The 15,041-nt window shown below is 43.4% G+C and overlaps 2 protein-coding genes across 7 annotated transcripts in view; one reads left to right on the top strand and one right to left on the bottom strand.

The window, feature by feature from the left end:
- LOC143215535 (aladin) overlaps nucleotides 1-15,041 on the top strand; it is a 54,362-nt gene that overhangs the window by 8,386 nt on the left and 30,935 nt on the right. For both annotated transcript variants that reach the window (XM_076437729.1, XM_076437727.1), the window contains exon 2: nucleotides 356-450. The gene's annotated coding sequence lies outside the window, so the exon portion shown is untranslated. The remainder of the gene's footprint in view (nucleotides 1-355; nucleotides 451-15,041) is intronic.
- The window catches only part of LOC143215527 (uncharacterized), a 49,467-nt gene that overhangs the window by 6,701 nt on the left and 27,725 nt on the right, over nucleotides 1-15,041 (bottom strand). The window contains exons 1-5 of one of the 5 annotated variants that reach the window (XM_076437695.1): nucleotides 12,866-13,062; nucleotides 5,858-6,452; nucleotides 3,716-4,087; nucleotides 2,776-3,077; nucleotides 1,535-1,940 (exon numbers count right to left, since the gene is read on the bottom strand). In XM_076437695.1, the coding sequence (XP_076293810.1) occupies nucleotides 1,535-1,940; nucleotides 2,776-3,077; nucleotides 3,716-4,087; nucleotides 5,858-5,939 (1,162 nt within the window). In that variant the 5' untranslated portion in view covers nucleotides 5,940-6,452; nucleotides 12,866-13,062. Of the gene's footprint in view, nucleotides 1-1,534; nucleotides 1,941-2,775; nucleotides 3,078-3,715; nucleotides 4,088-5,857; nucleotides 13,063-15,041 lie in introns of those variants that run through there. The other 4 variants (XM_076437696.1, XM_076437694.1, XM_076437698.1 and 1 more) reach the window with 4 other exon arrangements.

Raw genomic sequence — 15,041 nt, 5'->3', positions numbered from 1 at the left:
ATGCCGATGGACGGGACAGCAGTCGTGAATCTGGGTATATCCCTTTCCCCTCGCCGCGCATCCAACCGACACTGTCCTCGTTTAACATTAGAAACAGGTACAATCAAACGTACTAACTGCTAAAACTGGCGGCAGTGGAGCGGGGAAGGAGCATTAGACGCATACACGGCTCGCGATACATCATCCACTACTTTGTGTATCTTTTCGTCCTCTGATAAATATAACCTGTCGGTGGTTGGCGTCGGTTCTCACGTAGCCGTGTATTAAATCATGTTACGTAACAACCACTTCCGACATCTCTCAGGCATCGGCGCTTATCAATTAAAATCTGACCGATTGTCTTGTCATCTTTCAGGATTTCGTGTGCGGGATAGTCGAGCAACTGGTTAAGGACTCCCACCGGCTCGCATCAGTACTTGTACACCATTTAGGATCTTTGTACAAAGCAAGGTAACTCTTTTCTAGAATTTATTCGTCTATATTCATCTATCAGGTCGTTCGAACAGCCATTTCGTTTGCCGGGGGAAAATGGAAGCGAATTTTTTATCATTTAAAAGTTTTGTGACATTTTGTACTATGATCTGTTGGTTTTTCATTTTTGATGCGGTCACAGAGAAATATGTGGAAGGTTAGAAAGCACTAGAAGAGTCAGAAATGTCAGCTGTCAAGATGTACCACGATTTTGCGGTTGGGAATAAGGTTAAATAATAACTAGACTGCGGATCTTTATGCATCCATCGCCGGACACAGAAACCATATAAAACTTTCTTTCTATTTTCAAGAATGTTAAATTGTCTTAATTTTATTGCGTTCATTTTAAGAGGGAGGGGGCCATGTGAAAGGATCTAAATTCATGTTTCTAAATTCTCTTAACCCTTATTCTATGTTGAATTGTACCTTCCCAATTTTCCCATAATTGCATAAAATCCGCAGTCTAGTAATAACGAATGAAAGCAATGCCACTCTCCAGAAAAAGCGAAATTCGAACGACCTAATATTTCTTAAAAATGTATTTCTTATGAATTGCAACGAGCGAGAGCGCCTACATGTAAAAGCTGTAATATTGACGGTGTATACCATACGTTAAGCAGGTCAGGGGAGCTAGCCCGGTGAATGAATGTCTAGAATTTGTGTAATCGTGTTGACGAGTGAAAAGGGCGCAGGTCATGGAGAGAGCTCATCGATACAGCTGGTACCTGCGATCCAAAATGGATCACAGATTCCAGCAGACCAGGTCGCTGTGATCGACCGCAAAGAGAGGCGGATTGCGCAACGTTGCGATGCACGCTGCTCCCTCCCCGTGGTCCGCATTTGCGCAGATTCTCTTAGCCGCAAGAAAAAGAACCTTTGCTTTGTCCGTCCGTTGTTCCGTCCATCTGTCCGTGAACAGAACGAAAGCTAGGGGAGAGCGAGGCATAGTCTACGTAGTATGGTAGCCAAAGGGTCAAGATAGATAGACAGAGAAAATAGGGAGGAGAGAGTCAACTGTCGAGAATCGACCTGACGCGTGCTTTTACGGTTTCAATCAACTAACCATTCACGTTCACCAAAGGTGGGCCGAACATGTAGTGGCCTGGGTACATGTACGGTTGCGGTACAGCTGGTATCACGTGTGACACGTGCACTGGCTGCTGCATCAGCATCGGCTTCATGTACGGACCGTCGTTCACCCCGTTCACCATGCATTGATCATCGACGTATTGCTCGTCCATGTAGAATTCTTCCACTTGCTCTTCCGTTTGAAGATCACCGTCGGTCTGGTTCTCCTTCGAGCTAGTAGCCGCCTCCGTTGGTGGCTGCTCTTCGCCTTCTTCGCCGACCACGCTTCCGCTGCAACTGGCACTTCCGGTTCCGGTACCGCTCTCGTTACACGTGCCGTTCGTGTTCTCCACGGGAACCTCCGTCGTCTCCTCTACCACAGCCCCGCTCTCCGTGCCCGTCTGTAATTGGTCATTGTTTGATCGTTAGTATATATTATAGGTCTAGAACGAAATACTAGTGTATTTACACACGTGTATTTACATACACGTACCTTAGTGCGTGTCGTTTCAAGTAGAACATTTTAATTTGTAGAAGGTTTAGAACACTGATATTCATTTATGTACCGAGACTATGGTTTCACAAATCTCGCGGTTGTTGGTACAACGATGAATTGAAACATCTGAGAATTGTAGATCCGGCGAGAAAATGTTTAAACGTAACTGCAACAGTAGTTGCTCCGAAATTGTGTTCTCAAAAGAAGTCGTTTATCGATAGGATATTAAGAACATATCAGATTCTTCTTTGATATACTAGAGGGTTAGTTGATTACGTTTTTCTAACGGGAGTGGTTTCTACATTAATTCATTTACGTATTGAGACTATGGTTTCACAAATCTCGCGGTTGTTGGTACAACGATGAATTGAAACATCTGAGAATTGTAGATCCGGCGAGAAAATGTTTAAACGTATCTGCAACAGTAGTTGCTCCGGCATGGTTGTTTTTTTCCTACAGCTAAGAATGTTGTCATCCCAAAAGAGATCATTAAAACATGTCAGATTCTAATGGGAGTGGTTTCCAAATTAATTCTTATATCTATTTTATATAATAGAAAGATATTTCGCCTTTGGAAATTAGTAACTGTATCCTAAAAATTGATGCGAATTAAAAAATGCTGATGAAAATGTTGATACACGTGTGTTTAAATATACGTGAAATACCCGTGTCCTTAAAATGACACGTAGCGAAGTACGTGTACGTGATATACACGTGATTTAGGGATTTCTAATCTTTACCTGGTAGTTCATCATGCAGTACGGTTGATTAGCCAATTTGGGCATAAATGCAGGATTGATCCACTCGATCGGCCTGAGAGGCACCGGTTCGCAAGGTACAGCCGCCAAGACACTCGGTCCAACCGGTGCCGGTACTGGCGTAGGACCAAAGAACATCACCGGATATTCGTAATAGTAACCGCTAGCATGATCGTAAAATGCACCGTAGCTTAATTGCGCCCTGGGCTCCACCACCGGCGGATTCTCGCCGTTTCCACAGTCCCTGTCCAATAGCTGTTGATCCTCGGTCGTTTCGCTGCCGTCTGTATTATCAGAATGAATGAAATGTACCATGGTCTGGGCAGATTAGGCTCACGAATTGTTATTTACGCGTTACATTCCGTACTACAGACTTTGTCTTGTTACTCGAGTGCTTAGCTATTTACCCCCCTTGCCGTATAATCAAGAGTCAGACTCCCGACCAACACTTGAAATCTTCTGATTAATCAATTTTAAAAATGAAAGTACATGTGTATGTGTTTATTGAACCGTATTGAGCATTGAGTCTTATGTTTTCCTTAGTAATGACACTGTTCACGTGTGTCTAAATAATGAAAGAAATTGATTTGCAAAAGGGTGAATTTGGAATGCAAAACCTATACAAATCTTGTTCTCATCAGTGAAATGATTAAAGAGAAACAAGTTGTAGTTAATGCAACCACGAAGAAAATCGCACGGCAAGGGGTTAAGGACAGTTTGGGAACGGTCGTTCCCCATTCCGAGTTTCAAGTCGCCGAGTTATACCTTCCTCATCCTTTACAAAATGCAAGTCGATATTTTTCACATTAAAGAAAAATATATTTTTTTTGCTGGTGGAACACGCTGCCAGGGTGGGGCGACAAAGAGGACGAAGGGGCCAGAAACTCGATGAAATACGTTGCGCTTCTACCTATACCTCTACCTGCGGTGGAATGCGAAGCAGATTGGCTCTCGGTGGTCGACGGTGTTGCGCTCGTGCTGGCGTTCCCAGCCCAGAGCTTTTTCCTGGAGAAGTAGCCTTTCTTGAACAGCATATCCTGTCGGGGCGTGGCGATCCGCATGTAGTCGTCCTCGTTGAAACTGGTCTTTGGTTGGGACGGGGATCCAGCGGACTCGTCTCTGTGTGAACGCGACCCTCCGCCATGGTATCCGCTGCTACCACCGCTGGCGCTTCTTCGAGGTTTGTAGCCATCTTGTCGGTGACGCTCGAAATTGTGCGTGCCCGAGTCCTTGTCACGGCTCTTCACGTACCCGTTCCGTAATCCTTCCTCTTCGTCCTCTTCGCCTGGTGGATCTGTCGACAGAGGTAACACATCGGTGTCAGATCTTTGGCGACACTTCGATCAGAGCAGGGTTTCCCAAACTTTTTCTTTGATGGAGCACTTTGAGGGTCTTTGAATTTTGACACGGAGCACCTTGTGTAATTTGAAGGGTAGGAGTACTTGCTACCTTCCTACGGAGCACAGTTTGGGAAACCCTGGTTCAGAGGTTAAGAGGATCCTGGTTCAGACCATTGGATCCTATACTACATATCTCAGATTACTATACATCAAGTTTCGCGTTGCTGAAATGGAGAGATGGCATGGGCATTCTCCGAGATAAGAGCATAATTCAAATACACGCACCGAGTCTTGTTACGGATGGAATTCGTCACCCGAGTATCTACACGCCGCGCGCCGTGCCGGTAGCCGCTACCTAAGAATCCGACTGTTTGCGTATCAGAGGGTTGTTAATACAACTTGCGTGGTACACTATATCCAGCCGATACCGATAAGAGAAAATAGCACTCTTGGCTCCGATATTTTCCGATCGAACCCAAGCTTAATCCTAATCCATTCTAGAAAGAGCGGGTTACTGATAGAGAGGTATGGGGCGCCGCGTATAACTCGCGAGCTACAAGTTGAAACCCCCCTGACTTAGACTTTCATAATTACGGGCACAATCACTTCTTGAATATCGAACTCGCTTTTCTTGACTGGGACTATAGTGATTCATTGCGAAATATAGAATTTCTAATTTCAGGAATAATTTGGCAACTCCGTAGGCAAAACATCGGGAGCATCGTTCTCGCGCCGCGCGCCGTCAGGATTTCCATTCGAACGGCTTTTCCGATTATCGCTTTCCAGCTATGTATTGCGAATACAAAACAGATCCGAGCGTGTACAAATCCAATTAGGTTAAGCCCGGCGGTGAACAGACTTTCCGAATCAAATTTCTTGAAACGAAATTCCACATCGACGAATCGAACGCATCCGATTAACCGGTTAACTAACTTTTCGATCACGAACCGACAGGACCGATTAGTTCTCGATGCTCGCGGAGATATTTGATTCTGGTAATGAACTCTATTGTCGGTGCACTTGCGGATACAAAGCTCGTCTACACGCTTGTGTATGCAATCTTTAGAAAACACACTGCTGGAAATGTTTATTGCATTACTCGAATATTTAATTTAAATCCAACGTCATTAATAAAGACGACGATCCAATCGTAATGCAATCAATATTTTCAGTAGCTCGTATTAATAAATTTCGGTGTTCAAGCATCTACGTCAGTGCAATCCACGGATAAAAAAGTTTGCTGGCTTTGTAAGATTGAGATTACCATCAAAATGAAATCATTTATAGATCTAAATCTCCGTTCATTACCGGCGTGACGCGCTGCCAACGAACGACAACGGCATTAGTGAAAGACAAAGCGCTCGAAGATGCTCGCGGACAGTTATAGTGACGAGAGCTAATGACGTTACATTGTCAATGACGTTGATTGTCCTCGTCTGTCACGCTTAAAGACAGACCTCTTGGATCACACTGTCCCATTTTTCTTCTCTGTCAACTGTCCGACGGTGCATTATTCTATAATACCGACAACAATGACCAAGAAAAAGCCTAGCAACATCTCTATTCTGGACAGCACTGCTCTCCACTACCCTCTAAGAAAGCATCAAGCTCTACAAAACCGTTCTACAGCGTGTAGAAACAGGCAGAAAAGGAAAATGAAAAAGAAAAGCCCGCAAAAGCCCGATCTACAATCCAGGACCAGCATCTTCTTCAAGGTTCCGTACCGTCTTGGTACCTAGCTAAAAGTAGAACGTGATTGGAGGAGCCGATCACGTGGGTGACCCTTCGCTGTCGGCGCCACTGCATCTTCTTGGTTAGGCCTTCGAAGACACCTTGCACTCAGAACCCTCTTTTCCTCGGGGTAGCGATCCTCTTTCACTCTGAGCACTGCCTCTCGTCAGGATTAAGAAGATTGATCTACCGAAAATCGTTTCTCTAGGTCCCCAGGTGATTGTGTTCTCTTCGGGGTTGATCTAGGTTGATCAAAGGGACTTGCCAACCGTTTCCAAGGTCGCTCTTCTAGGATCCTAGGTGGTCTATAGTCTTTATTCTCTTCGGGGTTGATTTAGGATCGGCTGGGTGTCTTTCAAGGTTGCTTATCTGAGTCCCCAGGTGATTTAGAAGAAGCGTCCTCTTCGGAATTGATCTAGGATCAACTGGATGTCCTTTTTGGATGGTTACATCAAGAAACAAGACTCGCCAAGCATTTTCAAGGTTGCTTATATGGGTCCCCAGGTGATTCAGACGACTCTCCCGGGTTAATCTAGGATGGTTAGGTGTCCTTTTCGGGTGATTATCCTTGGTCTAAGGGTAAACGCACTGTCGTCGATCACGCGTCAGATAAAACGAGGATGTAGTCGGATAATCTGGCGCACGCGATGCCTCGAGAACGACTGCGGTTGACACAAGGCAGGGGGTGCAGAGGGGTACGAGAGGAAAGGAGAGGAGAGGAGATCGAGAGAGAACAGTTCAGTGGCGGACGTAGCCCATTGGCCACCGTTCGCGGACTAGAATAGCATCAGAATTAGAATAGAAAACGGACGAGGACCAGTGGCCGCCGGCGCTGCGATAACCGTGCCGCTGAAGATGGCCTCCGCTTCATTCAATGACTTTGGCGAACGTCGGCTAATGGCTGAGATCTCGCCTATGAGGGTAGGGGGACCATGGGGCCCCACGTCGATGGGACTCTTAGTCTACTGGTGGCGAACTTGTTATTTTTATCACGAAATGTTCTGAATAATATTTATGACTAGATCGTTCGGAAAGTCATTCGTATCCCCCTTAAAATTACACACCCCAAATCTTTTATCTAACCATTTGTCATGAAATTTAGATTAATTTGAACTTGAAATTTCCCAGAATTCAAATCTTAAATTAATTTCATATAAAAATTCAAGGATTTATACTCAGAAATAAATGATCTCTTGAAGTAGAAATTAGAAATGTTATTTCTGTCTTCAACGATTTTAATAGAATTGACATCTTCAATGTTTAAAATTTTCCAACAATTTTGTTCTAAATGCATAGAGATCCACAGTCTAGTGATAATAACTTAGATTTCTCAAGGGAAAATGAGAGCCAATTTTTCACCATTTAAAAGAAGTTTTGCCATCACTTCACGACGAACGAAATTAATTTCCGAACGACCTAATAATCGATCATCTTGAAGAGGGTCTACGAATCGCTTTCGTTCAAATATGAAAGTGCACAGTTGAAGATTTCGGTGTCCGTAAAAATACGAATTTGCATATAGACGAGTACTCTGTTAATGACAACGATTAGCATAGTTATCTCTGTCCCCCTTTCCTACCAACGAGAGAAAAAGCTTTTTCGGTGTGCCGTTTTGCCTTCCGAGTTGCAGTGCACGCAAAGCCGGCCGTTCTAGTTTTAATCAGATTTCAGGGTTCAACGTACCGCGGCCGTATTTTAAGTAACAAATAGAAAGCACTTTAAATACTTCGTCCAGTTGAACGCATTGTACTAAACGGCTTCCAGCAGGCCTGCTGTGTCACATACATTTCCAACTGAAAACGAAATTCCTGTCGCTCTGACAGCATCGTGTGGAACGTTCATATTAATTGTTTATCATAATTATTTTTAATCGAGATCGTTAGATCAAGATTGCTCTCGATTAGCCACAATGTTGAAAACGAAATTCCTGTCGCTCTGACAAACAGCATCGTACGAAACGTTCATATTAATTGTTCTGGAAATATTTCTCATTGATTGTTCGATTTGCTACAATGTTGAAAATGAAATTTTCCGTTCTTTCTGGATACGAGTGGCCGATGACAATTCCGATGACAAAACTGTCCGAATGTTCCTCGTCGAGGATCATTGAGAGAACAGCGCCAACGCAAATGAGCCGTACCGGTGTCGCCTCGTATGACAAGTTTGCGAGAACACGGTACAACGTACAACGTTCCAACCGACTGTCACATGACAAATGGCCAGGGCAACAATCGCGCTGACTTGTTGCCTCTATGTAAATAACCGGGCCTCACGAAAACTCGAGAGAAAAACCTGCGAATTTACAGATGGCTCGCAAGTCACCTCGACTGCTAAGTAGGTTGCACGCCGCTTCATTGTCGCGTTACATAAAACGCGCCGGTATTTACCGTTTCCTCGAGGGAAGGAGACAGAGAAAGAGGCTCGGGAGATTGTTAACCCGACAGCACTTTCCGCAAAATCAATATAATACGAAGATAAACACGACCGAGGCTGCCACTGCGAGCCTCTCTAATAGAACTGTGAAAAATGCTACTTTTATGTAAGTCGAAAGTCTCTTATGAAAGTCCACCAAAATCATGGTTACATTTTTCATGAATTTGTTGTTGTGTGCGTCTATCAGAACTGTGAAAATCCTGATTATATTGAATTCGTTAGGTGCGTGCATCAGAACTGAAAATTGCTACTTTTATGTAAGTCCTTGGAATAATTTGATTGACTCTTCGTCTGTCGAAAGCCTCTTATGAAAGTCCACCAAAATCATGGTTACATTTTTCATGAATTTGTTGTTGTGTGCGTCTATCAGAACTGTGAAAATCCTCATTATATTGAATTTGTTAGGTGCGTGCATCAGAACTGTGAAAATTGCGACTTTTATGTAAGTCCTTGGAATAATTTCATTGACTCTTCGTCTGTCGAAAGTCTTTTATGAAAGTCCACCAAAATCATGGTTACATTTTTCATGAATTTGTTGTTGTGTGCGTCTATCAGAACTGTGAAAATCCTGATTATATTGAATTCGTTAGGTGCGTGCATCAGAACTGAAAATTGCTACTTTTATGTAAGTCCTTGGATTAATTTGATTATCTCTTCGTCTATCGAAAGCCTCTTATGAAATATTGAATATGTGATTGAATTTGTCGTTGAGAAGACGAGAAACATGTCTAGCCTGAAATTTCTCTCCATGTGTGCGCCGCTGATTAAAGATCGCGGCTAGCTCAAGCTGTGAGCAGAAATTAGTGTCATTTAGAGCCGGTGCCATAATTGCAGCGCGCCGAAGCGTTGCTGCTTCTCGTTCGTGACCTTTCCGCGTTTCTCGTCACATTCGGTGTAGAATAATTGGCCGCCGTTCGCCTTCTTAATCACGCCCGACACTATAAATTAATCCACCATTTATCGCGTGCAATTATATTCGCACGCCCGGCCAGACAATCCATTGAGAAACGAGGAATTGTTCGACCGACGACGTCTGACAGTCGAGATTTCAACGTGTCAAAGACATTGTTTAGATTTTCGGCGAGCAGATTTGTTGGTGTGTCCTGTGCTGTTTCATTCAAATTAAACGTGTTAGTCGAATGCAGTCGGCACATTTCTTGATACTAGAAATTACTGAATTTTCTGGCAAGAAACAACAAGAAGACACGTTCAGAAAAGATTTTTTACAATGTCGTTCATTTCAAATTAGTTTCTAGAAAATTGGAAATTTAGCGAATTTTCCGGAAAGAAAAGACAAGAGGCCACGATAAGAATAGATTTTTTACAACATCGTTCATTTCAACCAGTTTGTACAAAATTGGAAATTCAGTGAATTTTCCGGAAAGACACGATGAAAAACAGATTTTTTACAACATCGTTCATTTCAATCAGTTTCTATAAAATTGGAAATTTAGAGAACTTTCTAGGAAGAAAGAGAAGACTCGATAAAAAGGGATTTTTCACAACACCGTCCATCTCAATTAGCCTCTATAATCATTCTATACTTTTCGGTGTCTCCAAGTTAACGTGTCTGGCACAGCTGACCGCATCTACTTCCAAGAATCACGCAATCATCTCTCTTCCCTGGATCCTCGTATCACAGCAATTTGCATCGAACGATCGTACAAATCACACAATACAAACACACGCTCAATAGTTAGGTAAACATAGACGTAATGGTTAGCGTGAGTAGAAGTAACCAATAAACGTTATCTAATTTTCTCTGATCTCCAAAGCAAGTAGAATTAAACAGTAATCACACAATGAATCAGTGGAATATAGGAACGAAGCTAGTATAAACAACCGAGAAAATAATCTGTGAATAAACCTGTGAAAAATAAATGTTGTCAGAGACTGTTCGAAATGGTAGCGGGTATATTATTCGGAGATGCTAGAGACGGTAACATGACTTTCAAATGCGCACGAGAGCCGCGCAAATAGGTCAATTATCGGATGGACAGACGGACCGATACCTGTGCAAACAAAATTGCAAAAGAGGACGAGTAATGGGGATCGATGAGCCAAGTGTCGAAAGCGTAAATGGCTGCCAGATGAATCGATGACGCCTCGCGCAAACGTGATCTTGAGTTACTCTCCCACTATTTCGACAGTTAAAAATATACCGAACTGTTCTATAATACCATGATTAGGATCTATAAATTTCATCCGTGAAAAACACTGTTTTCTTCGGAATACAGGAATCAATGTAACAAAAACAAAGCAGACTTAGTTACATTTAAAAATACGACTGCAGTCGCAGTTGTACTCGCAGTCCTGCACGTTCCACAAGTTTTGCACTCGAAATACACCCTTTTGCAAGTCAATTTCAACCTTTTGCAAATCAGGTATTTTTCAAATATGAATGTTACGTATTTCTTTCAAGACGAAATGAAATTCAATTATCTTGCAATCGATATATCAGCGTTAATGGGTGAAATTGATTTGCAAAAGGGTGAATTCAGAGTGCAAAACCTTGTATTCATTCTAGCCATTTTCTGGTTAATAAATTTAAAAACTGAAAGTACTGACTCTTACGATTCCCTCGCAGTAATTACACCGTTCCCGCGTGTCTAAACAAATAAATAATTAATTTTAAATATTTCTAATGGTTGAAATCGATTTGCCAAACTGTGAAATTGATTTGGGTAAGGTTGAAATGGACTTGCAAAAGGGTGAGCTTGGAGCGCAAAGCTTATGTAAACGAGTAGATTGTTTACAAGTTTGCCATCGGTAAACGAGTAAAGAAGAAACCATCCCTGTGGCATGTCCAGATGCGATAAAAGACGGACATCATGCTCGACCTGTATGCCGAGAGGAAGCCGGGAAAAGTAAAAGACCGGACAATCAATGAAAAGCATACCGGTGTGTACCAGATATGATCAAACAGCGGCTGTCCGAGTAGTTCTGACTTGGAACGTGGTCGGCGGCTGCATGGGAATCTAGAGCGTGCGTGGATTTCTGTGTGACGAGTGGACAAGGCGGTTCGAAGCGGTTTCGTTTTGTTTGGGAACGAAAGCACTCGTCATTTCGGTGCCGGAGCTTCCTGTACGGGAATAGACATTGTCGATCATTCACCGATTTTGTATTCAGTTGAACAACCCTTCAAAAAAGGGTGAATCTAACTGAAAACGTTACGAAGTTGAATGTACAGGGACAATCGTCTCTATGTGGCTCAAAGAAGATAGCCAGCTGCGTTTATAAGAGAAGGACGCACTCGTTATCATCGGTTACGTAACCGGTCTGTTATCACGGCCACCCACCCACACGTTCGCCGCTTTCGAGGGAAACGAATGCCGTGCAACGAGAGACGGAGAAATTTCAGCCACGTAGCTATCGATCGCGATAACGACATTTACAGAACCGCCGTGTCGTTGCTTCATAACGCAACCCTCGCAATCCTTTTAGCCGTCGTACTGGGTGCTTCGTGTACCCATTCGAAGGACCATATTATTAGCACATAATTGTCAAAGTGGTCTACGTGTGTGAAAATTTAAAACAAATTAATTTGTCATTTTTATTATACTTTTATCACTTTCATAATTATGGGCAAATTCAATTTTCAATTATATTTAAATCTAAATTCAAATTCAACTCTCAGCAATCCAATTTCTATAAACCTTGGCTTTCTACCGGACATTTACAGATATAGAAAAAAAAAAGAGTAGATTCACCCAATTTCTTGAAGGGTTTCCTTCCAGGGTTTCACGCCCTCTTAACGGGCAGACGACGGAACGAGTTCAGAACAGTTTGAACACGGCACGGACAGTTTCCTGAAACGTCCTTTATCGGGTTTCCAAGTGGTTGCGTCACCAGACGCAATTACGCGAAACACGTTTCGCCGTTTGTTCGCACGAGAGATGCACTATGAATGAGACCATAGCCGGCTTCGTGGTATCACGTGCTGGTCTCACGATACCTGATTAATTCCCTGACCTGTCATGCACGACTTCAGGAAAGATTCCACTGTGTCTCATCCCCGGAGACTATTTGAACAGACGTTAAAATAGAAGATAGTCGTATACTCTCGAGGCTTCGCGAGACGCCGCGCCGGAGGCAGAATCGTGTAGAATGGAATTTCTAGGGTTTCGAGGGTTCTAAGTGGTTTCGTTTGCGAGTAGAATCTGCTCTAACGAGCCTGTGATCTACTGTCGACTACTGCGGTTGAAATTTGCGGAGATACGGATGTCTGGATCGAGAGAGGATCTTGAAATATCTAGCGTCTTATTAGCAGACCGCTGTGGATCGTTATGCAACATAAAAATTGTCGTTCAATCATCATATAGCCCTTTGTTTTCCTCTTTACAGTAAATGCATGAAATCTGCATGAAGTCTATTTTAATTAATGTAGTACTCGTTTTCTGTTCTTTGACGAAATAAGGGAAGTGAGTGAAAATTTAGAATATATATATAAAAAGATTTCTCCACGAAAACCCCGAAATGACTTTCCGACCGACTTAATAGAAATTGTAGTGTTATTAAAACCCTCGTTGGTTGCAACTACGACCCAACGGAAAAACTCCAAAGCTCACGTTCGTCAAGGCGGCAAAGTCACAGAAGATGATGTTTCTCGTAAGAAACCACGATATCAATTCCCATTGGATCTTGGATCCAGAGATTCAAGGTATCCAAGGTATTCTGGATCCGGCGGCATCGAGAAAGCCACCGAATGCAACCGGGGATCACAGACAGAGAGACAGACAGATGACGCGATTCGAAGATGAAACGATCGAGAGCAATCACCCGCGGGCCGCGACACTTCCGGCCAGCGTCATGACCTCCGTTGATGATCTCCGGACGATGACGATTGCGTGACCGCGGCGTCAACCAGCGTCGAGCAGCATGGCTCGTCCCGTCTCTGCTAAAGAGACAGTCGACGGAAACGAAGGAACCGGAAGTGAATGCTGCGCCGGTGTAAGCCACACTGGCAGCCGCCGTTCGATCCTCCTGCGACTGTGCAGCCGCGAACGATTTTGCATCGCCCACACCCCCACTAGCCACCCCCATTTTGCGCACGCTTCCTTCCCCCTTTTCGCGAGCCCCTCCGCTATAGCTAACTCACCACTGTCAACCACCCTTCACCTGTCTCGTCTTGCCGCCGCCGTCTACGCAATCTTGTTAGGTTCGTCTTCTTCCGGGATTTAATCCTGCCCCCTCGTTCGTCCCCTATTATTGCATTTTTTGATTTTCCTACGGTACTGATCATCTCCCGAAATTTCATATCGGCGCGTCATGATCATTCCGAACAGAGTCTAATAAATATGTATGCGTTATCGATGGACAGCGGATCTTTATGCAAAATAAAAGCTTCCTACCTGAATTGCGACGAACTGAAGTATTAGGTTGTTGCATATGAAATGTCCGATTTTAGAATGCAAATATTGCAATGCGTTGTGATCAAGAAATACTATTTTTTTATAGATCTGAAATAGCTAAAACTCGTATCAAATTCGGTGGCATTGTATATTCTAGCATTTTATCAAAATTTTCAGGAGCCATAAATGCATAAAGACCCACAAATAAAGGGTTAATCACGAGAACCACGAATCAATTTACCAATTATATCCATTCCATCGAACGGAACGGCTCGTATCTTGAACTTCGAGCCTCATTCGAAGTCGGTTAGGTTGATTATCGCTCGTGGGGTTGAAAAGACCATTCCCATAACCGAGATGCTAATTTCACCCTCGCCGCACGGATTTCCAGCGCATTCCAGCGATTTTTCCCCTCGGTTCTCGGCCCGTCTCTTTAAACATTTTCCTTCGCCGGCTCATCCCCAGCGGTGCTTGCATTTTTTTCCTCGTCCCGTTCGCATCATCGTCCCCTGTCTATCCGCCCCCGCAACTCCCCTTAGCTACTCGGCCAACACCCTCGCACTCGCATGCGTGATACCAGGCCAGTTTCTCTCACACTCTCGACGAGCCTGCGCAAGACACAAGGCTTGTCGTTAAGCGAACCGACCGGCTCGTGTCTACGACCGCCGGCGAATATCTACAGGGTGATTAAAATATCACCGTCACTCTCTGCCGCCCCCGCTTCGCAATTATTTGCACACCGGCCAAAGGGGCGACGCGCCGCGGTATAATTAATTACGAGACCGTCGATGGGGCTCGCGAGCTAGGCTAACTGCGCAGACAAGCAACCTTGCGTTTTGCTTCTCTTTTCTTGCACTTTTATCTTTTGTTAACCCTTTGCACTCGGGGAACTATCTGAACTTGAAAATTAAACATTTCTACCGACCTAGAATATGTAATTCGATTCTAATATAACTTTCTTTCATTTTACGGATATGAGACTGATATAACATCTCACACAATTCTTAAATGTTTAGTAATTGATTAGTAGGCAGCGGGTCTTTATGCAAAATAGAAATTTTCTACTCGAATTGCAACAAACTGGAATGAAATAGAAATTGATCTTCTTTCTTAATACGTTTATTAGGCTGAAAATTATGTAACATTATTTTTAAATTCTTCTAATATTTCTACCGTTTCAATTTGCACCTACTCATTTTTGTGATAAATGCATAATATCCGCTGTCTATTGATTAGACACCAACATATTTAATAGAGTAAACAATATTTTGAATAATGGAACAGCAATTTTTAGCGGTGACGAAATTAATGAATTTGTTAAAACAGTGGTAGTCTGTTAGGGGTAGTTCCCCTAGCAGCCCACAGTGCAACGATCCACTGCACTGTTCGCTGC

This window comes from Lasioglossum baleicum, chromosome 14 (genome assembly GCF_051020765.1).
Source record: "Lasioglossum baleicum chromosome 14, iyLasBale1, whole genome shotgun sequence".
In the NCBI taxonomy this organism is placed as follows: domain Eukaryota; kingdom Metazoa; phylum Arthropoda; class Insecta; order Hymenoptera; family Halictidae; genus Lasioglossum; species Lasioglossum baleicum.
This window is presented reverse-complemented; position numbering and strand designations above follow the sequence as displayed.